Raw genomic sequence first — 13,627 nt, 5'->3', positions numbered from 1 at the left:
TCAGAATCGAAAACCAAGAAAGGTATGTTAATTATTGAACGTTATATTCTATAACAAAAAAAACGTTACGTTCACTGTTATCTCGCTTGTGTCTTCCGAGCGAGCTTCTGCACAATTTGTCAGATAAGTTTATTTTCTTTATTATACGGTAAGCATTTGTCTGTCCACTTAAATAACAGCTGGGTCAAAGATCAGTGAACGTTATGTTTTGTTTATATAAAATAACGTTCATATAACATACCTTTTTTTTTTTATACTGAGTGAGAATGATTAAGACGTTTCAGACACTGTCTCCAACCAAACAGCAAAATTCACACATTAGATTAATTAATCACAAACTGTCAATCACAGATATAGATTAGTACAAATAAATTAATATAAACACACACACACAAACAGTAACACTAACAGTACAACATTAGGCACAAAAAAAAAAATAGGTCTGTTTACGGTAACCCGACCGACCCTATTTTTTTCGCGCGACCCTGGACTTTTTTTTGGCATTTGGGGGAAAAAAAAAAAGAAAAAAAAAAGTAAAAATATGGTTTTTTGGAGACAAAAAAAAGAAAAAAAATCCCGACCTACCGACCCTATTTTTTGGGCCTATGTTACCGTAAACAGACCTTTTTTTTTTTTTTGGCCTTAACTTCTACTTTGAGAGCCATACAAATAACAACAAAAATACATGTATACATGTATACCAGTTCGCACTGGCCTGTGTTTTGGAATAAAAAGAAGTGTTTGGAATGGACTTTTACAAATTAATGTGTACATTGTATGGGGATGTACCAGAAGTGATTTTGCACGCACAAATAATATCACAGCTACAAAAAAATACCTCAAAAATAATACCCACAGATGCAAGTGCCACACACACACAAAAAATGTCCTGTGTTATGGTTGACACACACGGCCAGGCATTATCAAAAAAAGAATGCCAGCCGGGCAAATGTCAAAAACAGAATCTAGAAACAGTTCAAATGACTATAATTTATTAAAACTGCAAAGCACTGATTTTTGCCTGTGAATGTCCCATTTCAAGGATCATCTTTAGGCACAGGCTCACCTCAATTTCAACATTCAGTTATTATGCCACAAATCATTATGCATTTATTGGTGTGACATTGAACACAAAGAAAATAATGATAACTACGCTACCTACAGCCCTCAATCTAACTTTTCTGTCAGTTGTTAGCTATTTTTAAACACATGCTCTGAAAATGTACCAGCTAGGCAGCAAAAGAAAGTATACATGTGTTCCTTTGGTCGAGTCAGGGTTGAATTACTTCAATGACAGAAGATAAACTGATTCCAGAAGTTCTAGGAAAATCTTGCAAAGGGCAATTTAAGAGATTATTAAGTGTAATCTCTTTTGTACCAAGATCTGTATTCAGCACTATTCTTGGAACAGAAAACTCGCCTTTAAAGAAACACACGCACAGTAATCCACAAAGTGCTTTCTCACTTATTCTGTTAATTAGTTTACCTCCATTTTAAGACTCCCTCGTTTTAGATTTAGTTTTAAAACCTGATTTTCTCTGACTTTTTGATACTTAGTCTGAAAAGTTGGGAGTCCACGGTACTACAAAAAAACGCCTCCAGGAAATGTGAACTTTGCCTGTGAATTTTGTACCAGGACGTATGCAGCACTGCTCTTGGAACAGAGAAACCTGCCTTTTAGTTTTAAGAAACACACGCACAGTAACACACAAAGTTTCATCCATTTTGTATTGAAATTTGGTCAGTTGGTTGTACATACTACAGATGCATTACAGTCTCACCCCTACTGAACAAAGAATCAGGCCTTAGATCCCAAGTGATCGAAGGACCAGTCACGGCTGCCGGCCTTTCCTCCAATTGTGACCAGGCTGAGCCGTTGACCACAGTCTCTGCAGCAGTTTCTGTCCCTGGTGGAGGCGGAGAATGCACCACATAAGCACCAACGAGAGAGTGGTTGTCAATGTGACGCAGGACATAGATGACCATGAGAACGAAGGCGAATTCCACTGCAGCCATCACCGGCCCCACGATGCGAGTGATCAGTGAAGTGCCGTACAGATCCTCCAGAAAAACGGCGTGACAACCGCGATTGTAAACGTGGGACGTAAAGTTGGTGTGAACGTTGGTGTCATTCATGGCCTGGCAGATGCTTGCGTCTGGGGAACACCGACAAGACGCAGGGTAGGCAGACGTTGATGAAACATTCTGTGCTTTCAGGAACCACTCTGAGGAAGTGTTGATTCCACAACACTGAAAGCTTCGCTGCACGGCATCAACACAGTCCCTGCCGCTGCCGTAGTAGTCCCGAAACGAGGAATTCATTGTGTGGGCCAGCTCCCCGTCTGCAGCCAGGGCGTAAAAGATGTGACCAGCGATGGCCGCCAGCAGCTGTAGAACGAGCACAATAATCACCACAACGCTCAGCGACATGAAATCAGCAGCCGAGGAGGTGTGCTGCGTGCGGCCGCAAGTCATCAAGCTGAAGAAGACGGTGGTGCAGCCAGCCGCCAACAACAAGTACACACCTGAGTAGAATCGGCCGATGAACTCGCACTCGGACAATCGCCGGGCAGCCAGGAGAGCGGCGCAGAGGATGACGCTGACGCCGAAGAGAGTGAAGAGGAAACAGAAGATGGTCATGAAGTAGCGCATGGCCTTGACCCGAAGAGTGGGTTCCTCGATGTGCGGGAACTTAAATCGACTCATGGCCCCCATCTGCACACAATAAATAATTGTCAAAAAGGCAGAAACAACATGTTCTTTATCTAAAATGCCGCAGAAATGAGAATTAAGATTAAGGGTTTTGTTAAGCCCTGAAGTAAAATAAGAAAATTAAGATGAGTTATATATACCAGGAGTAAAATTGATCACTATCAGTATCACTATCATAGAAACATCTTGAAATTTGTCCATCAGGACATAATACTTAACCCTTACACTGGTGCAATTCTGTAACACATGTTACATAGCCACTGCATGGTGAATGAACAGAGAGAAAAATATTTTAAAAAAACGGTCATAGGTTTTCGCATCCATGGGAGGTAATCGGAACCGACCAAACAGACTGAGCCAGTAGCACGACATATGTTGTGACAACCAGGTGACAGTATACGTAAAGTGACAGAGCGAGCGCGACATATGTCGCGACAACCAGCCTAAGTGTTAATAGGATGAAAAGGAGGAATGTTTTCAGAAAGGAAATTTTGTTCGTACTTCAAGACACTGTGTAGGTCAAGATACAGAACGTTACTAGACTTTCCTGCTGTCTAGCGTTGCATGTTCACTCCCCAAACCAGGCTGGACCTGTAGCAGGCCTTGGCTGATGCACATTCTGTCCAGTTATTCCTGAAAATAATTGTCAAAATTGAAGAAGATTGAGATATTGATTTTATTTTAATTTAAGAATCACAGTTATTCAATTTTTATTACTGTGCTACGGTAAGAACATATCTCAGGAAATCACAAACATGACATCATTTTAATGTAAAACTAGATAAATATCTCCTAAGTTTCTACCCAGGAATATATACAGTTGTAGTTTGCTCTGCTAATGCCAGATCAACTGAGAGCAAGCAGTAAATAATTTAATTATAATATTAGTTATTACTAAAAATATTAGAGATATTGTGGTCGATCTCAAATGGATCAAACATGGTAATTAAGATTGATTTGACGACATCAATCAAAACGCCCATGTTTTTTTCAGATCATTGAAGGACCCGGACATGTATAACAAACAAAAACTCTATATTATGAGTATGACTCCTCCATATAACGACCGAATTTCGGTTACAACTTACATTTTCAGAGTCGTTAGACAGTCTTTAAATTTAATTGAGGTACCACGTACTGTACCAACGAAGGTTGAGGATCAGATAAAAAAATCAAGGTTTCCGATTACCTAGCTGAACCAATTTTTTTCCTCCTGACCCCAGAAGCTATAGTTTTTTTGAATTTTTGTTTTTAATTACAAATTTAATAATTTATACAAATTATACAATGTAGCTTGTAAGATTTTGAAGACAAGGAAAGTCTATCACTCTTCTCTGGCATCCTGGTGACACAGCTCAATCAATCAATCAATATGAAGCTTATATAGCGCGTATTCCGTGGGTACAGTTTTAAGCGCTTGTCGAAGGGTTGTCAACACAGGACTAACAAAGAAACTAACATCTACAGACGGACACAAACCCTATCACACACTAGCAAACCCTGATAAACATACAACAAACAACTGTTTAACAACAATGTACACATCAATAGCTAGGTCCAAACAAAATAATATCAAACACAAAGAAAACACCTCTCACAGAGCACAGCACAAGAATGTCTTTTGGGGCACAACACATCACGTCGAACATGAAAGTCGCAGCCAGCTACGGGAAGAACTGAGTCTTCAACCTACTCTTGAACGCGTCAAGAGAGGGGCTCTGGCGAAGCTCAAGCGGTAGGGAGTTCCAGACGGAGGGGCCCGCGGAGGGAAATGCACGCTGACCAGCAGTCTATGCGAGTTTCGAGCGAGGGATGTGAAGGCGGAGTGGGTCAGCAGCAGAACGAAGGGGACGGTCGGAGGGCTGGGTGTACAGGTCCAGGGAGAATTGAAGGTACTCGGGAGCAGAGTCGTTGAGACACTTGTAGACCAGAGTAGACAGTTTGTAGGAGATTCGGGTGTTGACAGGGAGCCAGTGCAAGGAGCGAAGTAGGGGGGTGATGTGGTCTCGCTTCGTCTTCCTCAACGTCAGCCTGGCAGCAGCGTTCTGGACTCGTTGTAGGCCATGAATGGATGAGGCGGGGAGGCCAGCCAGAAGGGAGTTGCAGTAGTCCAGACGACTGAAGATGAGGGAGACAACCAGCTTGACACAGGCGTCGTGGGTGAGATAGCGACGGATGGAGGCGATGCGTCGTAGGTGGAAAAAGCAGGTCTTGATGATGAAGGAGATGTGTGTCTGCATGGAGAGAGTGGAGTCGAGAAAGACGCCAAGGCTCTTGACAGCAGGGGAGAATGGAACAGTCGCGTCATCCAGCTGGAGGTCGGTCACAGTGAGGGAAGCAATCTTCTGTCGTGTTCCAAGGAGAAGGGCCTCCGTCTTCTCACTGTTCAGCTTCAACTTGTTCTCGGTCATCCAGTTCTTGATGTCAGTGAAACAACTGGAGATGGATCCCAGGAGATGGTCAACGTCCTCCGGCTTGGCGCTGTTCTGGAGCTGCGTGTCATCGGCAAAGGAGTTGTAGTTCAAGCCGTGGCGTTTGATGACCAGGGAGAGGGGTTGGGTGTACAGGGTGAAAAGGACAGGGCCGAGGACAGACCCTTGTGGGACGCCGAAGCGGACAGGGACAGGCAGAGAAGAGAACAAATCAGTGGTGACAGTCTGAGAGCGGTTCTGGAGGTAGTTCCGGAACCAAGAGAGGGCGGTGTCGTTAATGCCGAACGTGGAACTGAGGCGATCGACGAGTAGCTGATGGTCGATCGTGTCGAAGGCCGCGGAAAGGTCCAGCAGCACAAGGGCAGAGACGAGACCGCTATCTGCTCACACTATTCCCTACCAATAAAAACCAACGTTTGCCTATGTAACAAAAAATAAACTTGAATCCAACAAAATTAGTATGTAGCACTAAATAAGTAAACGCAATAAAACTATTATTATATTAAAAAAAATTAAAAAAAGGCCCAGCATCATCATGGCAACACTCACACTGAGACCACAGAGAACGAGAGATTTACCTTAGCCTTAGGTTTTAAAATCACATTGGAAATAAAGGCACGGCCGTCTATGTCTGCAGGTGTCAGTCTGTTGACACATAACAATATCTGCCGAACGATCGCTCCTGTTAATGCATGACACTTGACAGAGCACTACATTACTGGTCGAAGATGTTGATGTTGAAACGGAAACGGATACCACTTTCGATCAAATTCTAACCTTTTAGACAAAATAACTAAAATGTTGTCGATAAGTGGAGACTGACTCTCCTCATTCAAGGTAACTTATTTGCATCAAGAATAAAAACCAAATAGGAAAAAAAAGAATAGCGTAGACTGTGAAACTGCTCATGCTTTTGTGGTAGTTTATATATGTATGATTTTGTAAGTTTCTGGTATTCCGATGATCTTGGCAGACAACTCCAAAGGATCAAGATGGCGAGTCTCAACACTCAAACGCGGCTTTTCATGTTGATTGATGACATGGAAATGGTGGCAAAGTGAGTAACTTAAACTGTATGGCAACTGTATAATATAACTGTTATTGTAAGTGCAAATCTTGGCCACTTGTCAGCAGGATAACTCAGCTGGCAGTGTTCATGTTTTCAATGATTTGCACTTGAAGTTGAACCATTCTCTTTCTCAGTGAGTCAGTCTCTCTCTCTCTCTGTGACTCTCTCTCTGTTGTAATTGTTGTTGTTTCGCACTGGATATACGTACTCGGAGATATACAAGATTCTGCCCCCTGCCCCGGCGAATTTGCCATTCAAAGCCACTTTGTGAAAGGAACGCAGAGCAGTTCAAGTTTTTGCCGAATTCGCGAAATGGGCAACATTTTTGCCAATTTCACGTAATCGGCAAAACGCTGCCCATTTCGCGAAATAGGCATGTATATATATACTTTGTGGGGTTAACTGTTCAGTCAAGAAAAACATTGGCATGGCCATTATGAAAACAAAAGTGACAAGCAAATTTAGGGATCACATGGTGACATGGTGGCTAATTATTAACCTGAAATTATGAGTTTTCTTTGAGTTTGACTTAGAGTTAGAAAGACACAAATCACACAAAAATGTTTTTATTTTGGAGCTCCCCATTCTGTCAATTTCTCTAGAATTATAAATCTATTTTTTGTGGAGACAACAGTGACCTTTACTGCCTTTAGAACTTAATCATTAATGTTAAAAGAAAACTCAAAAATGGCACTGTATTGTGATGACGTGAGCTTTGAATTTGCAACGCTCAAGTTCAACATTACCCCAGTTGGACTTGTCTTCATCATGTACATGCTGAAATAAGATCACCATAAACTAAAGGCATAATTAGTATGTTAAAGGCATATAACCATAACCATTTTCTTAAATTCGTCATTGAAAGAATGAATATTGGCTGTTCATTCTTTGCATCGATGTGTGTGTATTTTTAATGAGTTATTTTCTGTTCCTACAGGGAACTTTTTGAACTGCAGTTGATGAATGTACCGAAAAGTCAGCAAAAGGACGGCGCAGACTCTGTCAGTCTGATGGAGCTTCTGATACAGAAAGACAGCGAGATCAAGTCTGTCATTAAACTTGGTGAGTGGAACCCCTTTTTAAGATATCCCACTTTAAAATTAAAGACTTGAACCTCACTTTTGGAGAACTTAATTGCTTTCACAAATTGTCTGTTTATAATATCTGCACATTTATAAGTTTAGTTCGATGTGTATAACCTTATACTGGACTGGGTGGCCTAGTGGTAACGCACTTGCGCTCGGAATCGAGAGGTTGCGTGTTCGACCCTGGGTCGGGCCGCTATTTTCTCCCCCCTTTCCTAACCTAGATGGTGGGTTCAAGTGCTAGTCTTTCGGATGAGACGAAAAACCGAGGTCCCTTCGTGTACACTATATTGGGGTGTGCACGTTAAAGATCCCACGATTGACAAAAGGGTCTTTCCTGGCAAAATTGTATAGGCATAGATAAAAATGTCCATCAAATACCCATGTGACTTGGAATAAAGGCCGCGAAAGGTGAACATTCGCCTAACAGGCTTGAGGTTTGCTGGTCGATGTGAATGCGTGATATATTGTGTAAAAAATTCCATCTCACACGGCATAAAAGCTCTTTGAACTTCGGATAAGGCGCTATATAAATAAAGAGAATTATTATTTATTATTATTATAGTAACTATGTGTTTCACACATTTACCTTTTAAATATAGTCAGAAGGGTATAGTTACTATAGTGTAATTCTCATGCTGTTGGGCTTACTTTTGTGATTTTGTTTGTTGCAGCGGAGGAGCAGGCTCAGATCCAGAAGCTGATGGACTCACTGAAGCTGGAGGTGGACAAGAGAGACTCTGAAATCAAGAACCTGCAGCGCAGTCTCAAGGAAGCCGAAACCATCCTTGTGAGCACAACGAGTTGTTAAAGATACTGTCCTTCCTAGTCCTACTTAGGCCCCCCCCAAAAAAAATAGTCTGTTTACGGTATCCCGACCGACCCTATTTTTTCGCCCGACCCTAGACTTTTCTTTGGCATTTGGGGGGGGGGGGGGGGGGAAAGTCTTTGTTTTTTTGGCAAAATAACTTAAAAATATGGGTTTTTTTAGAGAAAAAAAAATCCCGACCTACCGACCCTATTTCTTTTGCCTATGTTACCGTAAACAGACTATTTTTTTGGTTTTTTGCCTTATTGGATCATGTTTACCGCCAGAGATCTGTCCAGGGTTCTGTGTGTATAATAAGAGCTCCATTCTCTTGAACACATGAAAAACAGCAGCAGCATTGCTGCTTTCTGTGCAGAGCGTGAATTCTTTGCTGCTTTCTGTGCAGAGCGGGAATTCCTTGCTGAATTAATTTAACACATCAACACATGAGTCACTTACCAACATTTTTCACACTCTGCACAGGAAGGCGAAGCAGTCAGGCTGCGGATTTTGTGCATGTCTGTTTAACACTTTCTACCCCACTCATGTTGACCAATTTGTTTGTATCCGAGACCAGCTGTGCTGCAGCAGGTCACTCAGAATTGTAGTAACTGTGTATCAACACGCTGGAATGCAGGCGTTAGATGGACGTTACAGGAAGCGACTGAAGCTAACAGTCTGAGTGGATATATATATATCCATATCGGATGAGACGAAAAACCGAGGTCCCTTCGTGTACACTACATTGGGGTGTGCACATTAAAGATCCCACGATTGACAAAAGGGTCTTTCCTGGCAAAATTGTATAGGCATAGATAAAAAAAATGTCCACCAAAATACCCGTGTGACTTGGAATAATAGGCCATAAAAAGTAGGATATGCGCCGAAATGGCTGCGATCTGCTGGTCGATGTGAATGCGTGATGTATTGTGTAAAAAATTCCATCTCACACGGCACAAATAGATCCCTGCGCCTTGAGTCCGAGTCTGGAGATACGCGCGCGATATAAGACTTCATATAACATATAACAGATAGAGCCATATGAGTGGGTACGAATATATCCGTACATGGGAGACAATGAGTTAAGTTGAAGAATACTCATTCCATACAATGTCGACACATGTAAAAACTAAGACTGATGTGAGGGTGAACATGATCACGTAAAGAATACCTTTACAAGTGACTCTTTTCTGTCTTTGAGCATATTTTCATGCATCTTTTATGCGAAAAAAAGATCAATAAACAAAGGTAGGAAAGTGCTCTAAACAAAGACAAAGTTCAGCATTAAATTCAAGGGATGTCTTTTGAAAATGGCCATTGTAGTAATGTAAATGTGTTGTTTAATCTTGTTTTGTTCAGGCAACAGCCATCTACCAAGCCAAGCAGAAGATGCAGGCTGTGAAACAGGCCAACGATCACTCAACGTCCTCAGAGGAGATCATCAAGTTCGCTCATCGGATCTCTGCCAGCAACGCTGTGGCCGCTCCTGTTATGTGGGGGCCAGGTTTGTGCCACTCTTTATTTCTTCCGTTTTTGTGTGTGTGTTTCTTTATACTTGTTTTTATTCAGGTTTTTGTTTTGTGTGTTGTTAGTTTTTTTTTTGTGGTGACAAAGACAGCTCAAGAAAAAACAGTGGAAAGTGAAACGACTGAAAGAAGGGTTGAAGAACGAACAGAGGTTGGACTGGCTGCATATAGAACATGATTGCAACCACATTGACGACATCATTCAGACATGCGTACACAATTCTGCAAGGAAGTTATTAGGAATCCTTAAAAAGATTTCTTGTCTTCGGCGAGGTTTCTGAAGTCGCTATGAAAGTTTCAGCAATTTTTGTAAGTTTAAATGGCATCACAGCACTTAAGTGTTATTATGAGTTATTTCTAATACGCTGACTGTTAGCAAATGATAACAGACATGTCGAGAAAAAAGATATCAAGCATGATATCGTTTGTGAGACATGTCTGTTATCATTTGCTAACAGTCAGCATATTGGAGATAACGGTTTTATTACCGTTTAATTCGACCAAAAGAAATTTCAAAGCGACCCCGCGAATTAGACAGAACAGCCGCAATGGGAACTGGAGCGCTCCTACCTGATTATGCCTGTCAGTCAAAGAATTCTCGTGACCTGGGTCAGCCAATCAGAGTAACACACCTTACGTGATGAATATTCACAGGTCAAATGCGTTTGACACACAACAAACCATGTTGAACATGCGTTTCGGTTGCTTCGCTTTTTCTTGTTGAACAGAGAGCGACAGATTTAGAACTGACTCCAGACGGATGGGAAATGACGTAAAGATACATTTGACGTAAAGCGAGTGACCCAATTTCACTTGATTTTCCGAACTTTGATAATTTAGATTTCAAGTGAGCGAGTCGGCATTGCACACTCAGAGGATGGGCGGTGCCTCGCTGTTCCGTAAAGCACCCACCGTCAAAACTCGCTTTTCGGTATTTTTTTAGATAAAGAGAGTATTATCTGACACTTCGTGACAGCATTTGAAGTGTCATTCTTTAGAATAAATCACACTGATATTGCTGATTTAAATTTTTACTTTGTCTTGTTCATTTTTAGCTTGATAAACAAAAAGGGTCCCTGCCTGAACGTTATAACATTTAGAGGGTCACCTAGAATCCGTCCTGATTGGTCAAAAAGCCATATGGGGCACTGAATTGGTAATAAATTTATTTTATTTCTTCTTGTAATCTGAAACCTTGTTGTGAGCATTTTGTTAATGCAGCATAAAAGTAAAAGCATATGCAACAGGGAGACTACTGCATCATTCACAGCAGACTCTGCAGTTGTCGGCTGTAGAAGAACGCGAGCTATTTTAAGCTTGACGTTTCTTTCTACGTTGCTGACACCTGTGAATTGCCGCTGTCTTCGTGTATGCTCTTGGGAATCTTTGCGTACCCATAACAGCTTTTATAGGGCTAAAGAATTAGCTTTTAAATTCTCAATCCTGTTTGAGTAGGCTTTTACTCCAAAGGTAATTGTTGTGTTCCAACACTCGGTTACACATAGTTAAATGTTTGTGTTGTGCCACTGAACAGGCGATCCCCGACGGCCGTATCCCACGGATCTGGACATGCGACAGGGTTTCCTGGGGGGTATGTGCACCTACCCCGATAACTCACGCCACCCGCCACAGACACAGACTTCCACAGGTAAATGCTGCTGTTTTTGTGTGTGTGTTTTGAGTGTGGGTGGGTTTTTTTTTTCTTTTAGGAGGGGGGGGGTCTTTCAGTGATGTGATGCTTACGTTTCGTTTCCCTCTCTCTTTCTCAACATTCTTCTGTACAGACGTTTTTTGAGGAGGTTTCTTAGGTAGCACAGCCAGAAAATGGAATACCCTCCCACGAAAAAGAACAAGAAAAAGGGTAATTACAGTAATGAAAGGTATATTTTAAGTTATTTGAAATGTCACGGTGCGCTAAGAGGTTTATAGAGCAAAATCCGTGAACATTATTTTATGAACAAAGCGCCGAGTCCAATAATAACTTTCTAGATATGCTCTATAAACCTCCTATTCTGGGGAATTTGACTGTATGCTAAGAGTTTTAGCGCACTCACTTTGTCCAATGATTTTTTGTTTGTTTGTGGTTTGTTAGCAAGTGGAGGAATGTTCTTATCCCAGCCTGGCCAGGTCTGAGACAGTCAGCCAAACTTGACACGGAACGGGTATAGTGCCTTTAAGGGACTTCTTCTTTGTTAATGGGCTGAAACTCCCACGTTTTTACGTGTATGACTGTTTCTTCCCCACCATTTAAGCAGCCATGCTCCGCTTTCAAGGCGACAAACCAGCTTTTAACTAAAACATTCTTTTTCCCAACAGAGCAACACCTGCCGACCATGCCAGGGGGCGCAATGCAAGGTATTGGGAGTTCTCTCTCCTGGCAGCCGTCACAGGAGGTGGCCATGACCCTGACCTCCACAGGGTCGCACCACAGCATTCACGACCTCAAAGGTCACAACAAGGAGAACGAAGACGTGGAACTCATGTCCAGTGATTCTTCCAGTAGTAGTTCTAGCGACGAATAGACTGTGTAGAGTGTCAGTGTTTGATAGGATGGTATACAGTGGAACCTCCCTTCACAAATCTTTAGTTCATGGAACGTTCAACCCTTTCGCTGCATGTAGGACGTCAGCTGACGCCCTGGGTAACTTGCTACAACGGGCAACAAACCATTTGATACAGTATTAAAAAACCCTTTTAAGACCTCCCAAAATATGAGAAAATCAGGTCTGAAAGAGGAGGGAGTCTTGAAATGGGGCTACATTTACACAGGTTATCAACAGAAAATCTAAGAAAACAGGGTCTTAAAAAAGAGGAAGTCTTAAATTGGGGGTCTTAAAAGGGGGGTTCCACTGTACTCAACAAAGAAGAAGAACAACAACAACAACAACAACAACAAACAAACAATGTGTGCATGTGTGGTCTCTTCATTTGTACATCAAGGGCACATTGTCAGTTGTAAATTCAGGTCAAGACAGGTAATGCTATTTATAGAAATATTTACTGGCAGCGAACAAATTGTTTGTTGACGGAACACAACATCGAGGTCAAATTCAGTGCCTACTCAGCTGAAATCTTTTAGTTGACTGATAGTGATAATTATTTGTACAAGACCATAAGGTTTACATGCTCCGAACTGTTTTCTCTACAAATGAACGTTCCGTAAACAAACTGTTGATTCTTGGTTAAATTACATATTATTACCCAACTCACATATAGCAATTAACTCTAGTTCAGTGCTGGTAACGCTGTACGCGTCCCCTTGGTAACAAGGGAGACCACCCTAAAAAAGAGTGATCCATCCCATAATATCAGACCGATGTCCGGTCCAACATCCGTATGCGTGCGCATACGCCGCCATTTGTATCATTCTCTCTCAGCGGTTCAACTGGGAAGGACGCTTCTGATGTACGCTCCTGCTGTTTGCAGTTTTTCGCCTTAGTCCTTGGCTTTGGCATCTCCCCTTGGTCGTCGCCTTTCTGTTCACCTTTACCTAGCTGTGTGGTGAGATCTTTCCGTTTTGTTATAACTTTAGCGACGTTTTCGTCGCTCGTTTTGTACTTGTGAAATTTTTCTGAAATTGTTTTCTTTGAAATTTTTCGTGAGTTATTTTTGCTATGGCGGAGGCTGCGCTTGTTGATAGCGTGAAAAGGAAGCCGAGTTCGAGGCAGGTGCCTGACGATTCGCCTCCTAAACGTAGCTCGAGGAGAGAGAAGGGCGCAGGAAAATCCGCGTCTGTTTCTTCTGATTCAACTTCTGTTAAATCTCCCGTGTTAGCAGACGTCAGTTTAACTTCCGGTCAGGCTTGTTTACGTTCTGGCAAGAGTGGTGTTTCGGGCAAAGCTTCTTCTTCTTCTGCTTCTGCTTCTGCTTCAACTTCAGATGGCTGCCCTGGGTTAGCGCCAACTGAAGTTGCGTCTTTATTGTTGACTTTGAGCGCTCAAGTTTCGACACTTGCGTCGGAATTATCTTCCACTAGGGAGGAATTACGAGCGCTT

At 42.1% G+C, this 13,627-nt stretch overlaps 2 protein-coding genes across 2 annotated transcripts; one reads left to right on the top strand and one right to left on the bottom strand.

The window, feature by feature from the left end:
- Window positions 1-690: 690 nt before the first annotated feature.
- Window positions 691-5,948, bottom strand: LOC138945722 (tetraspanin-11-like). The gene is made up of 3 exons (XM_070317212.1): window positions 5,723-5,948; window positions 3,214-3,345; window positions 691-2,715 (listed from the first exon to the last, which is right to left on the bottom strand). The coding sequence occupies exon 3, from the start codon at window positions 2,713-2,715 to the stop codon at window positions 1,759-1,761; it is 957 nt and encodes a 318-aa protein (XP_070173313.1). The 5' UTR covers window positions 3,214-3,345; window positions 5,723-5,948; the 3' UTR covers window positions 691-1,758.
- A 142-nt stretch (window positions 5,949-6,090) lies between these two features.
- On the top strand, window positions 6,091-12,811 carry LOC138945718 (mediator of RNA polymerase II transcription subunit 4-like). Its single transcript, XM_070317205.1, has 6 exons — window positions 6,091-6,201; window positions 7,151-7,275; window positions 7,973-8,088; window positions 9,466-9,610; window positions 11,167-11,280; window positions 11,949-12,811. The coding sequence occupies exons 1-6, from the start codon at window positions 6,137-6,139 to the stop codon at window positions 12,152-12,154; spliced, it is 771 nt and encodes a 256-aa protein (XP_070173306.1). The 5' UTR covers window positions 6,091-6,136; the 3' UTR covers window positions 12,155-12,811.
- The last annotated feature ends 816 nt before the right edge of the window (window positions 12,812-13,627 follow it).

This window comes from Littorina saxatilis, linkage group LG13 (genome assembly GCF_037325665.1).
Source record: "Littorina saxatilis isolate snail1 linkage group LG13, US_GU_Lsax_2.0, whole genome shotgun sequence".
Classification (NCBI taxonomy): Eukaryota; Metazoa; Mollusca; class Gastropoda; order Littorinimorpha; family Littorinidae; genus Littorina; species Littorina saxatilis.
This window is presented reverse-complemented; position numbering and strand designations above follow the sequence as displayed.